Source organism: Embiotoca jacksoni, unplaced genomic scaffold, assembly GCF_022577435.1.
Source record: "Embiotoca jacksoni isolate LCO1_2020_lvr unplaced genomic scaffold, fEmbJac1.0.p SCAF_19, whole genome shotgun sequence".
Classification (NCBI taxonomy): Eukaryota; Metazoa; Chordata; class Actinopteri; family Embiotocidae; genus Embiotoca; species Embiotoca jacksoni.
This window is the reverse complement of record NW_027185329.1, coordinates 1645950-1658980: the sequence shown is the minus strand read 5'-3', so window position 1 is coordinate 1658980 and position 13031 is coordinate 1645950. Positions and strand designations below refer to the sequence as shown.

The 13031-nt window shown below is 40.5% G+C and overlaps 1 protein-coding gene across 1 annotated transcript; it reads right to left on the bottom strand.

The window, feature by feature from the left end:
• Positions 1-573: 573 nt before the first annotated feature.
• Positions 574-4713, bottom strand: LOC138200373 (leukocyte elastase inhibitor-like). The gene is made up of 7 exons (XM_069152968.1): positions 4564-4713; positions 3607-3796; positions 2502-2639; positions 2288-2405; positions 2053-2195; positions 1807-1974; positions 574-1052 (listed from the first exon to the last, which is right to left on the bottom strand). The coding sequence occupies exons 2-7, from the start codon at positions 3772-3774 to the stop codon at positions 645-647; spliced, it is 1143 nt and encodes a 380-aa protein (XP_069009069.1). The 5' UTR covers positions 3775-3796; positions 4564-4713; the 3' UTR covers positions 574-644.
• Positions 4714-13031: the final 8318 nt, after the last annotated feature.

The window sequence follows — 13031 nt, the reverse complement described above, 5'->3', positions numbered from 1 at the left end:
CGTTTAAGTCACATATGCATGACACTAAAGCCATAAACTCACTGGAGTTGAATTAAAAAAATATATATTTTAAAACTAGTGACCGTTTCTAACTTGAACTTAAAAAAAAGAGAAAGAAATTGGATAGTTGCTGTTTTCACTTTTCACTCTGAAGTTAACAGGATAAATAAAAACCCTGAAGAATGTGTTTCTGCTGCTGACTTTTACTTTGTTCAGCTGTTTTGAGTGTTTCACTTCAGTTTAAAAAGTGCATTTCAAGATAGTTATGCAACAATATTGAAAAAAAGAAAACACAAAAAAACAGTAAAAGGAGTAAAACGTTTTTTTTCTTCAAAGCAAAAATCCTATTGTTGCCCAATTACATTAATTTCACTATTTTTTTATTTTTATTAATTCTTTGTGTGCAAATTAACACACGGTCTGATCGATAACTCAATTAAAAACAATCCAACTTTTTCAGTAATTATTTAAACAGCTAAATCTATTATTTCAGTGCAAAAAGCAGACAAAATATACTTCTTTAATCAGCACAGAAAATAAAAGGCTTCACATATTGTTTTGTGGATTTTTAAATTTTGTATTTATTTATTTGAAGTGATCCACCCATCCTCCTCCTCCTCCTCCTCCTCCTCCTCCTCCTCCGTCTACTGAGGTGACGAGAACCTGCCGAGGAAGAGGATGGACTTGGTCTTGTTGTGCCTGATGAAGAAGAGGAAGGGGTGATCGGCCATGAAGTGCTCCTCCCTCATCATGCAGAACGTCACCATGCCGGCGGTGGCCGCCGCCGCCTCCGTGCCCTCCTCGTTCACCTCCACGAAGGCCTTGTGGGCCACCGTAGACAGGGAGAGCCCCCCCTCACCGTTCATGCCCGACAGGTCGGCCTTCGACCCGCAGAACACGTCCGTCATGCCCAGCTTCGCCAGAGGCTCGTTCAGCTCGTAGTCCTCCTCCAGCTTGAACTTGGGCAGGTGGACGAGGACCTCCGAGTGGACGTCCATGTTTTCCCTGTTGGTCCATTCGTCCAGCCTCTCCGGCGTCAGCTCGCTCTCCAGCTGCAGTCAGAGTTCATCGTTTTATTAGGATTCACAGCACATTTCAAAACAGTCAAAACAAAGAGTTTATTTCCTAAGTTAAACTCCAGCTTTGTGTTCGGAGACTCTTGATCGTAATATTTTTGGTGTTCGTTCGCTGAGTGTTGAGGAAGCACGATTCAACACGACTTAGCATTTCCCAGCATGCCTTAGTTATTTCTTTGTAACTTTTGAGAATAAAGCGACCAAATTAAATCGAAGTGACGGGCAGAAATTATATTTTAGTTTTGTTAAAACATGCTGTTTATTAATATTTCAATGGAGACCTATGATAAATAAAATGGGGCATTCAAAACCATGAGTGTACGAGGTAGGAACGTAATATATAAACCACTCACAGTTAAACTTTACATTCATGTAACATTAATTGTTGCATATATTTGTTTAACATAAATTTGAGATGAATATGTTGTCAGATTTACCTACATACTTTTCACTGTGATGAAATTATAACTCCATGAATGTCAAATAATTATTGGAAGTGTTTGACTGTAAACAAAATGAAAAAGTTCAATTCGAGGTTAAAGTAAAGTTTGACTCTCGAGTTTTAACCCCCAAAGAGTTCAAAGTTCAACTCCTGAAAAGTGTTAAAAGATCGGCTCCTAGAAAAGAGTGAATTCGACGGTTTCACATGTAACAAAGCAAAAAGAGTTGATTTGAACTCAGAGAGTTTATTCCAAAGATGTGAATTTTTCTTCATGTTTCTTCGGCGTACCTTCATCAGAGGGTCGGAGCCGTCGGCCGACTCCTCGGGCAGCAGGACGAACATGCTGAGCTCCTCGTTGACGTACGGCAGCTCCAGGATCTGCAGGCCGAGGTCGGGGACGTAGTTGTAGGGCAGCTTCTTCATCTGGTACATCATCTGGACCGGCTTGGTCTTGTTCTGAACAAAAAAAAAAATGAATGTGATCGTGTTTCGTGGAGTTTATTTTTTCTCTACTTGTTGTTTTAGTTTTTTTACCTGGTTGAGTTTAAAGGGCATCTCTTTGGTGTTGGCCACATCGAAGCGGTTCATCCAGTTTCCCTTGAAGTAGATGGCGTTGACCAGAGCCAGTCTCGTCATGGTGCTGACCGTTCCCGGCTTCAGGAGGTCTTTTATCTTATCTTAAAAAAAGGGAAAATAAAGCACATTTCTTTCCAACCGTGACTCAGAGGATTGCTCTTCGTAAAATCCTGCACTCGCTTCGTATCCTGACTTTCTGTCTGCTGCTCCACCCAGCTGTTGATCTCCGCTCGGCACGCCTCCGGAGCGCCCGCGAAGTCCACGGCCTTCAGGTCGGCGCCGTAGTGCTTCTGCGTGGCTTCCAGGAATTGCTTGGCAGAAAAAGCAGATCGCGACTCGTTAAATACGGTTTTTAATCCAATCAGAATATCGGATCAGCGGACACGTGTGATTTGTAAGAAACTCACCGGGAGGAAGCGGGCGGTGTTTTCTCCGTAAAGACGGTTGGCCAGTTTCAGGATGTACGACGCAGACGGGGAGTTGATGTCGGCGTTCAGCGCCTGGAAGTCTGCGTGGACGCATTTGACCAAGTCGAACAAGAGCGCCTGGGGGGACATTTTAAAAAAAATGACAAGACTTAATACAAATTTAAAATTTAAAATCTCTTAAATACAATAATAAATCATGACAAGCGGTGAAAATGAGGCAGAAAAGGAAAACACGCTGAGTTTAAGATTAACGTTTGGTAGTTAAAAGTTATTATAAAATTAGTAGGTTATATGATGTCCCTTCTATGCTGTGTCTGATTTAAAGGTTTTATGCATTGATTTCCATTATAATTGTTATATAATGTTTATGTGTTTTATATTTACTTCTTTTTTCCATTTTTATGTACGTTATCAGTATTTTGTAAATACCTGTTTAGTCTTGTTGTTTTAATGTTAATATTAAATGTGAACAGGTCTGTTCTTTCTCTTTGTTCAAGTTTCAGCAAAAACCTTTCTGCTAAATTCAGTCAGATTTTTTTGGGGGGCTGAATGGGAACAAATCTTTGCAGCAAACTTTCTAAAATCTTAAAAAAAAAAAAAAGCCTTCATTAAAGCTCGCAGGCTTTTATAAAAATCATATAAAGGATGTGATGTTCGTGTGTTCACATACTTCTTTCTGTTGCAGTTATTTTGTGCATTCATAGAGTTAATAATTCCCTCATTTATCAGCCTGCACATGAAAAGCAGATACAAAAAAAAACAAAAAAAAGCTGGTACACTTCCAACCAGAAAGTCATTAATCAAAGTGAAATAAAAAAAGGTGGAACAAAGTAGAAAATATCTGGATTCAAAACCTTTTCAGAAGCAAACCGGTCCCACGAAGTAAAACCTGTGTTCTGCTTTACTTCTTCTTTTCTTTTTTTTTTTAAAGCTAACAATACACATCTTGTTCCTGGAGGTCAAAGTACAAAGGTGACACTTCCTGTATGCCCCTCCCTAAACACACACACACACCTGGGTTCATACAGGTGAGCCTCAGACCGACTTGCTTTCTTGATATACTTTTTCTGAAGAAGTTGCCGACCTGAGTCATCTGGGCGGCGGTGTTTCCTCTCGCTCCGAGGTAGACCATCGCCATGGCCGAGCTGATGCTGAGCGGGGAGACGAAGATGTTCCCGCCCGGGTTGGCTCGGCTCAGACTGCGGTGCAGCTCCAAGGCGAAGCCCGTGTTTGCGCTGCTGATGGCGGCCATGACGGATGATTTACAAGTTTTCCTGTAATGTGCAAAAACAACAACAACAACAACATTTAAAACCAATAGTTGATTTGATGGTAAATACAAGAAACTTTGAAAATTATAATAAATAATAATAATAATTAAAACAGCATTTTGCTAAATGTTGAAATAATAAAAATATCGAACCAATTATTATATTTAATATTATATAATACTAAAATTAATACCAAAATATTAGAGTAAAATAATTAAGTTTTTCTTCCTCTTTTCTCTCCAGTTTAAACTTTATATCCAGCTTTACTATGAATACATCTAGTCATCACTAGATGTATTAAGAGCAATTCGGTTCTCTCTGAACCCAAAGGTAATTTCTTTGACGTACAAAGACCAACAATTTATCATTATTAATTTTTTTTTATCATGTTTTTACAGACTAAATTGTTTCTGTGCTGCAGTGATTCGGTATATTTGGAAAGTGAATCTGGTGCGTTCAGGGTCCTCACACGTACAGTAATTCCTGCTGCTGGGTTGTACAGAAATATGAATTATTATATAATAATATATCAATCAGAGGGACCAAACCAGCACTTCTACTTTAATAATATAATTACATTTTGCTGACAATTACTATGTACTTTTACTTTAGTCAGGTTTCTAATGCAGGACTATGGAATATTTTTACTTTGCTGTATTTGGTACTTTAATTAAAGGATCTAAATACTGGTTAACACCCACACCCACCCACACCATGGTAGGATGAGGCTGTCCTACAGGAATAAAGGAATAACAGCTGCTATTTTTTACCTTGCTCTTCCTGCTGCACTCAGCGTGAGACAAAATGAAAATAAAAAGTGAAAGTCGGAGTGATACTTCCCCAAATTCACCACCTGAACCGCGGTTGAAGTCGCAGCTCTTTTACTGACGTTGTTGACTAACTGAAAACTGCTGGAGGGACACGTGACTGCTCAATAGCACGGGAAATGGGAGGAAGGGAGGGAGGAAGGGAGGGAGAGGGGAAGTTGTGCAGAGCTCCCAGCGGTGCTGCGTCGCAACAAACTGCGCAGTGAACGTATTTTTTAACGTTTGTAATACGTTTGTTGAATTTTTTTTTTTTAATTTTCCTATCCAAAGAAAGCAACTTGGATGGGGGCAGGGGGCGTGGCCAGGTGTTCAGAGTCCAAAATTCCTCCAGGCAGAGCCCCGCCCACTTTATAAGAAAGATCAAAAATCAATTTTGTGAGTAAAAATATATGAACGGATATTAATTTATTTGGATTGAAAAAAATAAATGATCCTTTCTGCAGTTTTGTTGGTTTTAGTCACAGATTTGTGAATTCTGCAAATCAGCCTCTTATAATGTTACGCAAAAAGTTTTAATGCTGCTGTCACGAAGCCTCAAGTTCAGAAGACATGGAGGGAATTTAACAAATGACACAATAATAACTCGTGGAAATTTTTTACTGACTTTGTATTTTATGAGGAAAGTTAAATGGAGTCTAAAGAACCTCCTGGTGGCTCTCGGTGGTATTGCAGTTTAAGGCCACATCCACTTTTTATATAGTCTATGCTTGTACGACTAAAACATTAAAATTACACTTTTACATATTTATACAACAATAAATATAATCCAGTTATCATGTTAGTTTTGAGGCTTTAAGTACATTTTATTGCTAATTACCTATTATTATTTCTACAGTGTCAGATATTAGTTTTCCAACGTTTATTTTTACCAAAAATACGAGAAGCAAAACTATTTTTTTCTTTTTTAGCTTAAAACAAGGTAAAGAAAAAAAAAAGGTGTTTCTGCTTTCTTTATGATAACATTTAAAAAAATAATTATTTTTATGAGTATTTGGGCGTGTGGAGCTAATTTAACCGGCCTTCAGCCTCACAGCGATCAGACGTTAAACTCTTTCGAAACACGTCGTGTGTGGAAAGGTGCGTCTGTGTGATTTACAACGCAGAGGTTACGTCCTGTCTCCACCTGTCTCCACCTGTTACTGTGCCGCCGTGGCAACCGGTGAAACACGATAAACATGTCTGATTCACGGCTGCCGCCCTCCTTCTTCCTCGTACGCAGCCTTTGAGAAGTGTTTTTTTTTGTGTGTAACCGACTTCAAAACTGTTCAAGAAATGTATTATTTTCTTTATCCTTATTGTGCTGTCGTTCTTTCTCATCTTCCTCACCTGTTCACCTGTGCCACGCCCACTCACCCCCACCCACCTGCATAAAACTTCATCATCCTGTTTTAGCCCGAGATTCATTTCTGCGTACCTGATTCCTGTTCTACCTGCTCGTCCGCCGAAGTTTATTTTTGAATTTGGAAATGAAAACTCTTCAACCATTCCTCCTGACAGCATCAGTGAGTAAATCATTTTCCTTAAACCATGTTCACGTGTTTATTTTCCTACCGTACGGCCGTTGGACACAAGCCATCGTTGAGTTTAATTTTGTGCTTGAAACTGGGGACCACGGGGAAAAAAAAACACGATTTCTGTGTAAAATAATATATTTTTAGTATTAGTGTGCATAAAAAAAACAGATATATAAAATCTGTATTAAAATATATAAATGTTAATATTTGGTTGTTTCAGGGGTTTAGAGTAAGCATTTAAAAGGGAGCACAAGAGGTGACTTAACTTCCGACTTCCACTAGAGGGAGCTAGAGTGGCGTGGTTTGTTTCCTCAGTGCACACAATCATACATCAGAATATTATAAAAACCATCCTACAGTCCCACAGACAAAACGAAATATTTAACTTTTATTTTTCAAGCTTTTGCAGATGTGAACGCTTATAAAGCTTTAAATTTCCATTTTTAAGTAAATGAGGGAAACTCACATGGCAGCCTTTGCTTGATGATTTTTTTTCAAGGTGAAGTCAAAGTGAAATTTAGACTTGATCAATAAAAACATAGTAAAATCAAAAGCAAAATGGAAGCTAACACCAAAGAGCAGTAAATAAAAACTTCTGTCGAAGTTAAAGTGGGAAAGCCACAGAAAAATAAATAGGTTTTTAAACAGCTGACGACCTTAATACGAAGGTTGTTTGGAGAGCTGCAGGTTCGTCGTGTTGGATCCGAAGAAAGTCAATGAAACAGGTCTGAAAAAGTGCAATAGCTTCTATTGAGCCTAATTATATCACAACACTTAAAATGAAAATCTACATTTCCCCTTAAGTAGCTTTCAAGTAGTCACAAATACTAAATAAACTGATATTTTCCTCAGATGTAAAAAAAAAAATAAAAAAAAAGAAGAAGAATAGTGAAATCTGGACTTACATTTGCCAGGAAACAAGCCTGAAAATGAATGATTATGATGCTCATTAAGTAATAAACTTAAAAGGTGATAATATCTTACAGTAGTTCTGCTGCCCCCAAGTGGCCACTTACAGTTCCTGGCAGGTTTAAGGGGAGTTTATTTAAATATGCCCATTATTACTTAATTAGAAGCTTTATAAGTGATGAACACACTCCTCAACAGCTACAGAAGACATTACACACCTGTTTTGAAAGATATGTTGTGTTTCCCACAGCTACTAAATTGATTATAAAAAATTAAAAAAAATAAATAAATAAATAAAAAAACAGCGTGCTGCCCCTTTAAATTGTGTTTCTTGTACTTTTGAATTGTACGGACTTTTTCTTTCGCTGACCCAGATCGTAAACGGTGGCACACTTCACTCAATATGTTCAATATGTTATGGGGGGGGGGGGGGGGGGGGGGGGGGGGTGATGTTATTTCGACTCATTTACGAGTGAGACAAAAGCGGGACCAGCGCAGTGTGTGTGTGTGTGGTGTGTGTGTGTGTGTGTGTGTGTGTGTGTGTGTGTGTGTGTGTGTGTGTGTGTGTATTTCAAATTGTTTAACTTACTTTTACCTTCGTCCTTCAAACTGAGGACACGCGTAACGCTGCGAAACAGTTTTAAACTCTCAGGAACTACGGCTTAAACGATCTGGTTCTCCCGGAGCACAAATTACAAAACAAATAAGCGGCCCGGATCCCTTAAACCCGGGACAATCGACAAACAAACAAGAGGCAACGATGAGCTGTTTGTTCCACAACAATGTGGGATGTCGGTGCAAAGCTGAGGTCTCGCAGCTTACCGACAAACGTTTATGAGACTTCAAATGTAACTCGATCCCGATCCCGGCGCTGTCCTCGGCAGACCCGACTTCTCGGGTCGGAGCCGAAGGTCGCACCGTTTGGCTTCCTTCGGCTTTTGAAGCTAAATCAAAGCAGCAGTTTCGGGAAGTTCAGTTGCTTTCTTTTTTTTTTTTTCTCGAACAAAAACGTTGACAAAACGAAAGTGTCCGATGAGCTGCGATCAACATTTATTCACATAGCTGAGCTCCACCCAAACCAGCCGAATAAGCTTCTTTTAGGTGAAAAACAACAACAAAAAGTGTCAAATAAAGACGTCGAATATAAGATTTAACTCAAATCGGCCGTTTCTTTCCAACTCAGCGAGAGAGCCCTTTGCCGCACGTTGCAGGTTCTCGTCGGTTAACGTCCTCTGATCTCTGTGTGTCAGTCGCACCGCTTCAACGCCGTTGTTCTTTCGGACCGGTTCAAATAAATGAATAAATCAAAAAAGTTTAAATGGATTGCCAAAATTAATGTTACACTTTCCCTCGTCACCTCATTGCTGCTTTTTTTGCTCGTCCGCTGTCGGCCGCTCGGTAGTTAAGGGGCGCAACGGGCGGTTGTTTCTATATCTGACCGAATACATGCTGAATAGTTGATACGGCACTTTTAGCTGCACAGTCACGATACTGACCTACATCGGTCCTCCCAATTAATCCCCCCCCCCTTGGATGCAATTAAATAAGGTGCGACGTATTTGATACAGATTCTGGAGCGATTCAGCATTCAGCTGCCCCGGCTTTGACCCGGCAGACGGCAAACACCGTGTCCCAGATCTTTTCTTGCGTGTTCGCTCAGATTTCGCTAATCGCTCCGTCCAAGAGCTTGTTTGAAATTACACGCTCCGATGTGCAGGATTGCATCTGATGTCGCCACCACAGAATATATATAAATAAATATATATATATCTTAGATGGAAGTTATCTCAGTGCAGTGAAACCACTTTGTGTCCAGTAGGTTTTCTATGATTCAGTGGAGCCTCTTCTCCTTAATGAAATATATATCAAACATAATAATGTGCCAAAAATTGAAAGATATAAACTCTGTATTTGCTAGTTTTTATTATTTAAGAGGTTGTGTACAGAATGTCTTCTCTTTACCAGTTTAGAAAGAACATTTTCACTTTTCTGCTGTGAAAGCAGGTAATCATAAAAAAAAAAAAAAAAAAAAAGGTCAACTGAAACTAAACTTTAACCTTTAAGCTGTCCAAGGTGGCACTTTCACCGATGCCATCTTTCTATTTTAGAGCTAAATAGTGACCATATTTGGACTACACCCCTGAAAAAAGGTGGGGCTAATGACACCATTATGACATTTATTGACTTTATATTTTATGAGAAGTTGAATGGGAGTCTATGGAGCAAAAGCCTTTTTTGGAGCCCACCCCTAGTGGCACTCGGGGATATTGCACTTTTAAGGCACTTCTGTGTTGGCCTCACTTTTTGGACCCGGAAGCTACGTCCACTTTTATATACAGACTATAAATGTGACCCACAAGGAAAAACACTCAGTGCTAATTAATTAAAAAAAACAACATAATGGACACAAAAACATTGTTTGCAAAAAACATTGCTTTATGTAATATCAACAAAAGTTGAATTCTGGTCTATTTATTAACCCCTCCATCACTGTAACCGGGCAGCTCGACCAAAAAATAAATAAGCATTTCTAGCTTTGTAGACATGAGGTAATGGCGGTGTACGACACCGAACCATCAGCATGCCGAGCGTCATCGTGCGCCCCACGCAGCTGTGACCTTGTCCGGGATCACCGAGGAATCTGCCCTCCTGATTGAGATTCCACGTAGAAGATTAAGCGCCGGCCTCCCGTGAAATCTGTGTCAAGTGTGCGGTTTCTTTTTTCTTTTTGTTCTTTTTGTTTCGAGCGGGTCGGCGGCTCGAAAGATTTACACTTCGTGGCCATGTCAGATCATGGCGATTGGCATATATACCTTTTAAAACTGTACCGCAAACCATACCAGACAGTTTACGCAGCGTTATTAGTCTGAAAATACCTCGCCGTAAACGCCGCCCTTAAAAAGTGACCCGAGTGTCGTGAATTCCCGTCGAGGCAACTGTGTCAGACGACTTCTGCTTTGCTCTGTGACTAAAAGATCTGTTTTTTTATTTTGATTTATTTAAACTGACATTTCATTGATTGTTTTATTGCTCTAGTGTGTTTTATTGGTAGTTTTAATTTTCAGAATGTTTTTTTTCTTCTTGGAAAATACTTTTAGTGTAGTTTCATTTATCTCCACTTGTTTGTTTTTGTTTTTTTAGTTTAAACCAACTTATTTTAATGCTTTTCTATAGTTCTAGTCATAAAAACAACACATTTTAATGCTTTTATATAATTCTAGCCACGTAAAACAACTTATTTTAATCTTTTTCTTGTAACAGACTTCAATTCTTACACATTTCTCGTGTATCATGCAAGCTGACAAATGTATTAAAGGAAAATGTTGAAGTAAGGTGTTTGTTTGCCAAAGTTATATGTCATTAAAAGCGGGGGTTTTTGACAGTTTGTATAAGTGACAACAGATGTTTTGTGGCTACGTTGTCGAGGCTGACATGCTGGTTCTTGAAGCGCCCAGTTTAAATCCGACTATAGAGGGGGAAGCAGGTGGTGGTGGTGGAGGTGGTGGTGGTGGAGGTGGTCAGGTCAGCCAGCAGCTGCCTGTTTAACTGTTATTACTTATTTAACTTTTTTTTTTCATTCGTGTGACGGAGTTCGTGGTGTTCACAGATACAAACCCGCCTGTTATTCCCTTTCTTAATGTTGCTTTTCAGGTCTGGAACATTTTTATCTAAATTATTTCATTATTTTCAACATCATTTACGGTGACAAACACCGAGGGTGACAATGCTCACTATGTTTTTCCATATTTCCTGCGGCAAACGCAACTATTGTCTCAAGATAATCTAATTGAGTGCGAGCTAAATATAACACCGGGGGAATGCAAACATTTGGCCGAAGGCGACGCTCTCGGGCCGACGTAAAGCACCGTTAAACCCAACAGAAACAGGTACCGGCGGACCCGATTAGCACAGAGGAAGTAGGTAGGGGGTAGGGAGGAGCGAGGACGGATTCGGTGTCGGGACAACATGACTAAAAGACTGAGCTCGCTAATGGGAAGGTCAAGACAACAGCGGTTCATAGTGATAAACACAACAGATGGTAATGAGACAATCCGCCGAGAAGCTGGCGACCAGGACGAACCTGGCGAGCTGGAAAAAAGGGGGTCGGTCCGAAGCGTTGCTGCGACATCAGTTTCGTTGAAGTAAAAATCACTGAAAGTGACTCTTTGTCCAAAAGTGTGTAAATCAGTTTGAGCGTTTTTTTGTGCGTAGGTGTTAAGTCTACGGCAGGCTCTACGAACTCTGATTGGTTGTTTGAGTGTCAAGTCAGGAGGCTCCCGACCCTCCTACGTCCGTCCCGTTGATCCAATCTACGTTCAAGCTCCACACTGCGACCGACATCCTCAAAAGACTCACCCCACCCCGAACGTCACCTGTTGGCCCTGCTGCCCTCTGGCAGGCACGACAAGGACCATAAACTCCTGCCCTATTGAAAGGTTTGTTGGTTTACTACACCTGTGTGCGGTAGGCCAACTTCTATAAAGGACAAGAAAGCTCCTCGGAGAGTTGTCAACACTGCCCAGAAGATCATCGGCCGAAGGACATTTTCAGCTTTCACTACCGTCCCACTGCCCTCGAACACCCCTCAAAGACTCTGACCACCCTGGACATCACCTGTTAGGGCAGGAGGGTAATTGTCACCTCGTGCCTGTATTTAAATATTCCTAGATTTTTATTGTCGCACCACCCAGGAGCAGCAATAATAACGTAACAAAAGAATCTTAAAACGATTTTTCATCAGCTGACATTGGTCATTAGCTTTTTTTTTTTGGTAGACTGGACCAACCTATTAGTGATAAAAGCGTGTATTGGTGTCTTAGTACTGGCCTGGGAGACAAACAAACATACTCTAACGACCAGTACATCAGTTTCATCCTGGCTGAGCTGAAAGGAAGTTCTCAACCATCCAAGCATTAATGCCATGAAATGCACTTGAGTGCACAAGAGAATATAGAGATATAAAGATGGAAAATGACAGGACCTAGGACGGAGCCTTGGGGTGTCCCATAGTATTCGGTGAGGACAACAAAAACATTTTAAACTTGGGAGGTAACACGTAAACCACTTACGAACAGCGCCTGGGGAGGCTCACACATTTACGTAGTCCGTCTACAAGATTATTGACATTTAGCTGCTTAAAAAAAACCTAAATTTTCTACAAATTTTACCTTAAAAAAAGCAAGATTAGAAATTGGTCTAAAGTTGCTGAGGACGTACGAGTCAAGGTTGTTCACTACAAGCGGCTTCAAGGGCGATTGGTGTCTATAAAAACCTTTCTAAAAAAGGTTTAACAAGCTGAAACGACAGCACCAAAGAGAGGGAAGCTCTCGCCTTGTATGCTTTGCTCTGCAGAATTTTTAGTTTATATTGGGTCAAGTTCACAACCAGTCCAAGTCTTTACGGACCATAAAACCTGAGTGTCTCTTTCTCCGTTGCGTAACAACCATGATGGTGTCCTGCCCCGTTTAATTTTTTTTGGTGTTTATGTTGGATAAATAGGTAAAAGTCTTGTATTCTGGTTCGTTGATACCGGTTTGGGTTTTTGTTTCTTTCGAAATATTTGTTTGTTGTTTAAGGCCCTGAAACTAATTATCAAATCAAAAAATGTGCTTGTGTAAACCTCTAAACCCTGCTCAGGACCCGAGGCGAGACGGTGTCACTTTCATGTTGTGTCTCAGCCGTCCTGAGATGCGTCTTGGCAGATGGACATCCAGAAGCACGCATGTGGGTCTCGGTGGTATTGCAGCTTTAAGGGCACTTCCGCCTCATTTTTCAGACCCGGAAAGCTGACGTCCACTTTTTTCTACACCGTCTACGATTCGCAGCCGCAGACGCCTACAAACTCAGTTCGTGGAAGGTTTAAACAAAAAGTAAACAACATACACATCGGTCATTTTTTAAACCCCTCCACCCCCCCAGTCTTTATCTTTGCTTACCCTCCCCCCCTCCCCCCCACCACCCCACCCTCCTCCCTCTCTCCGTCTATCA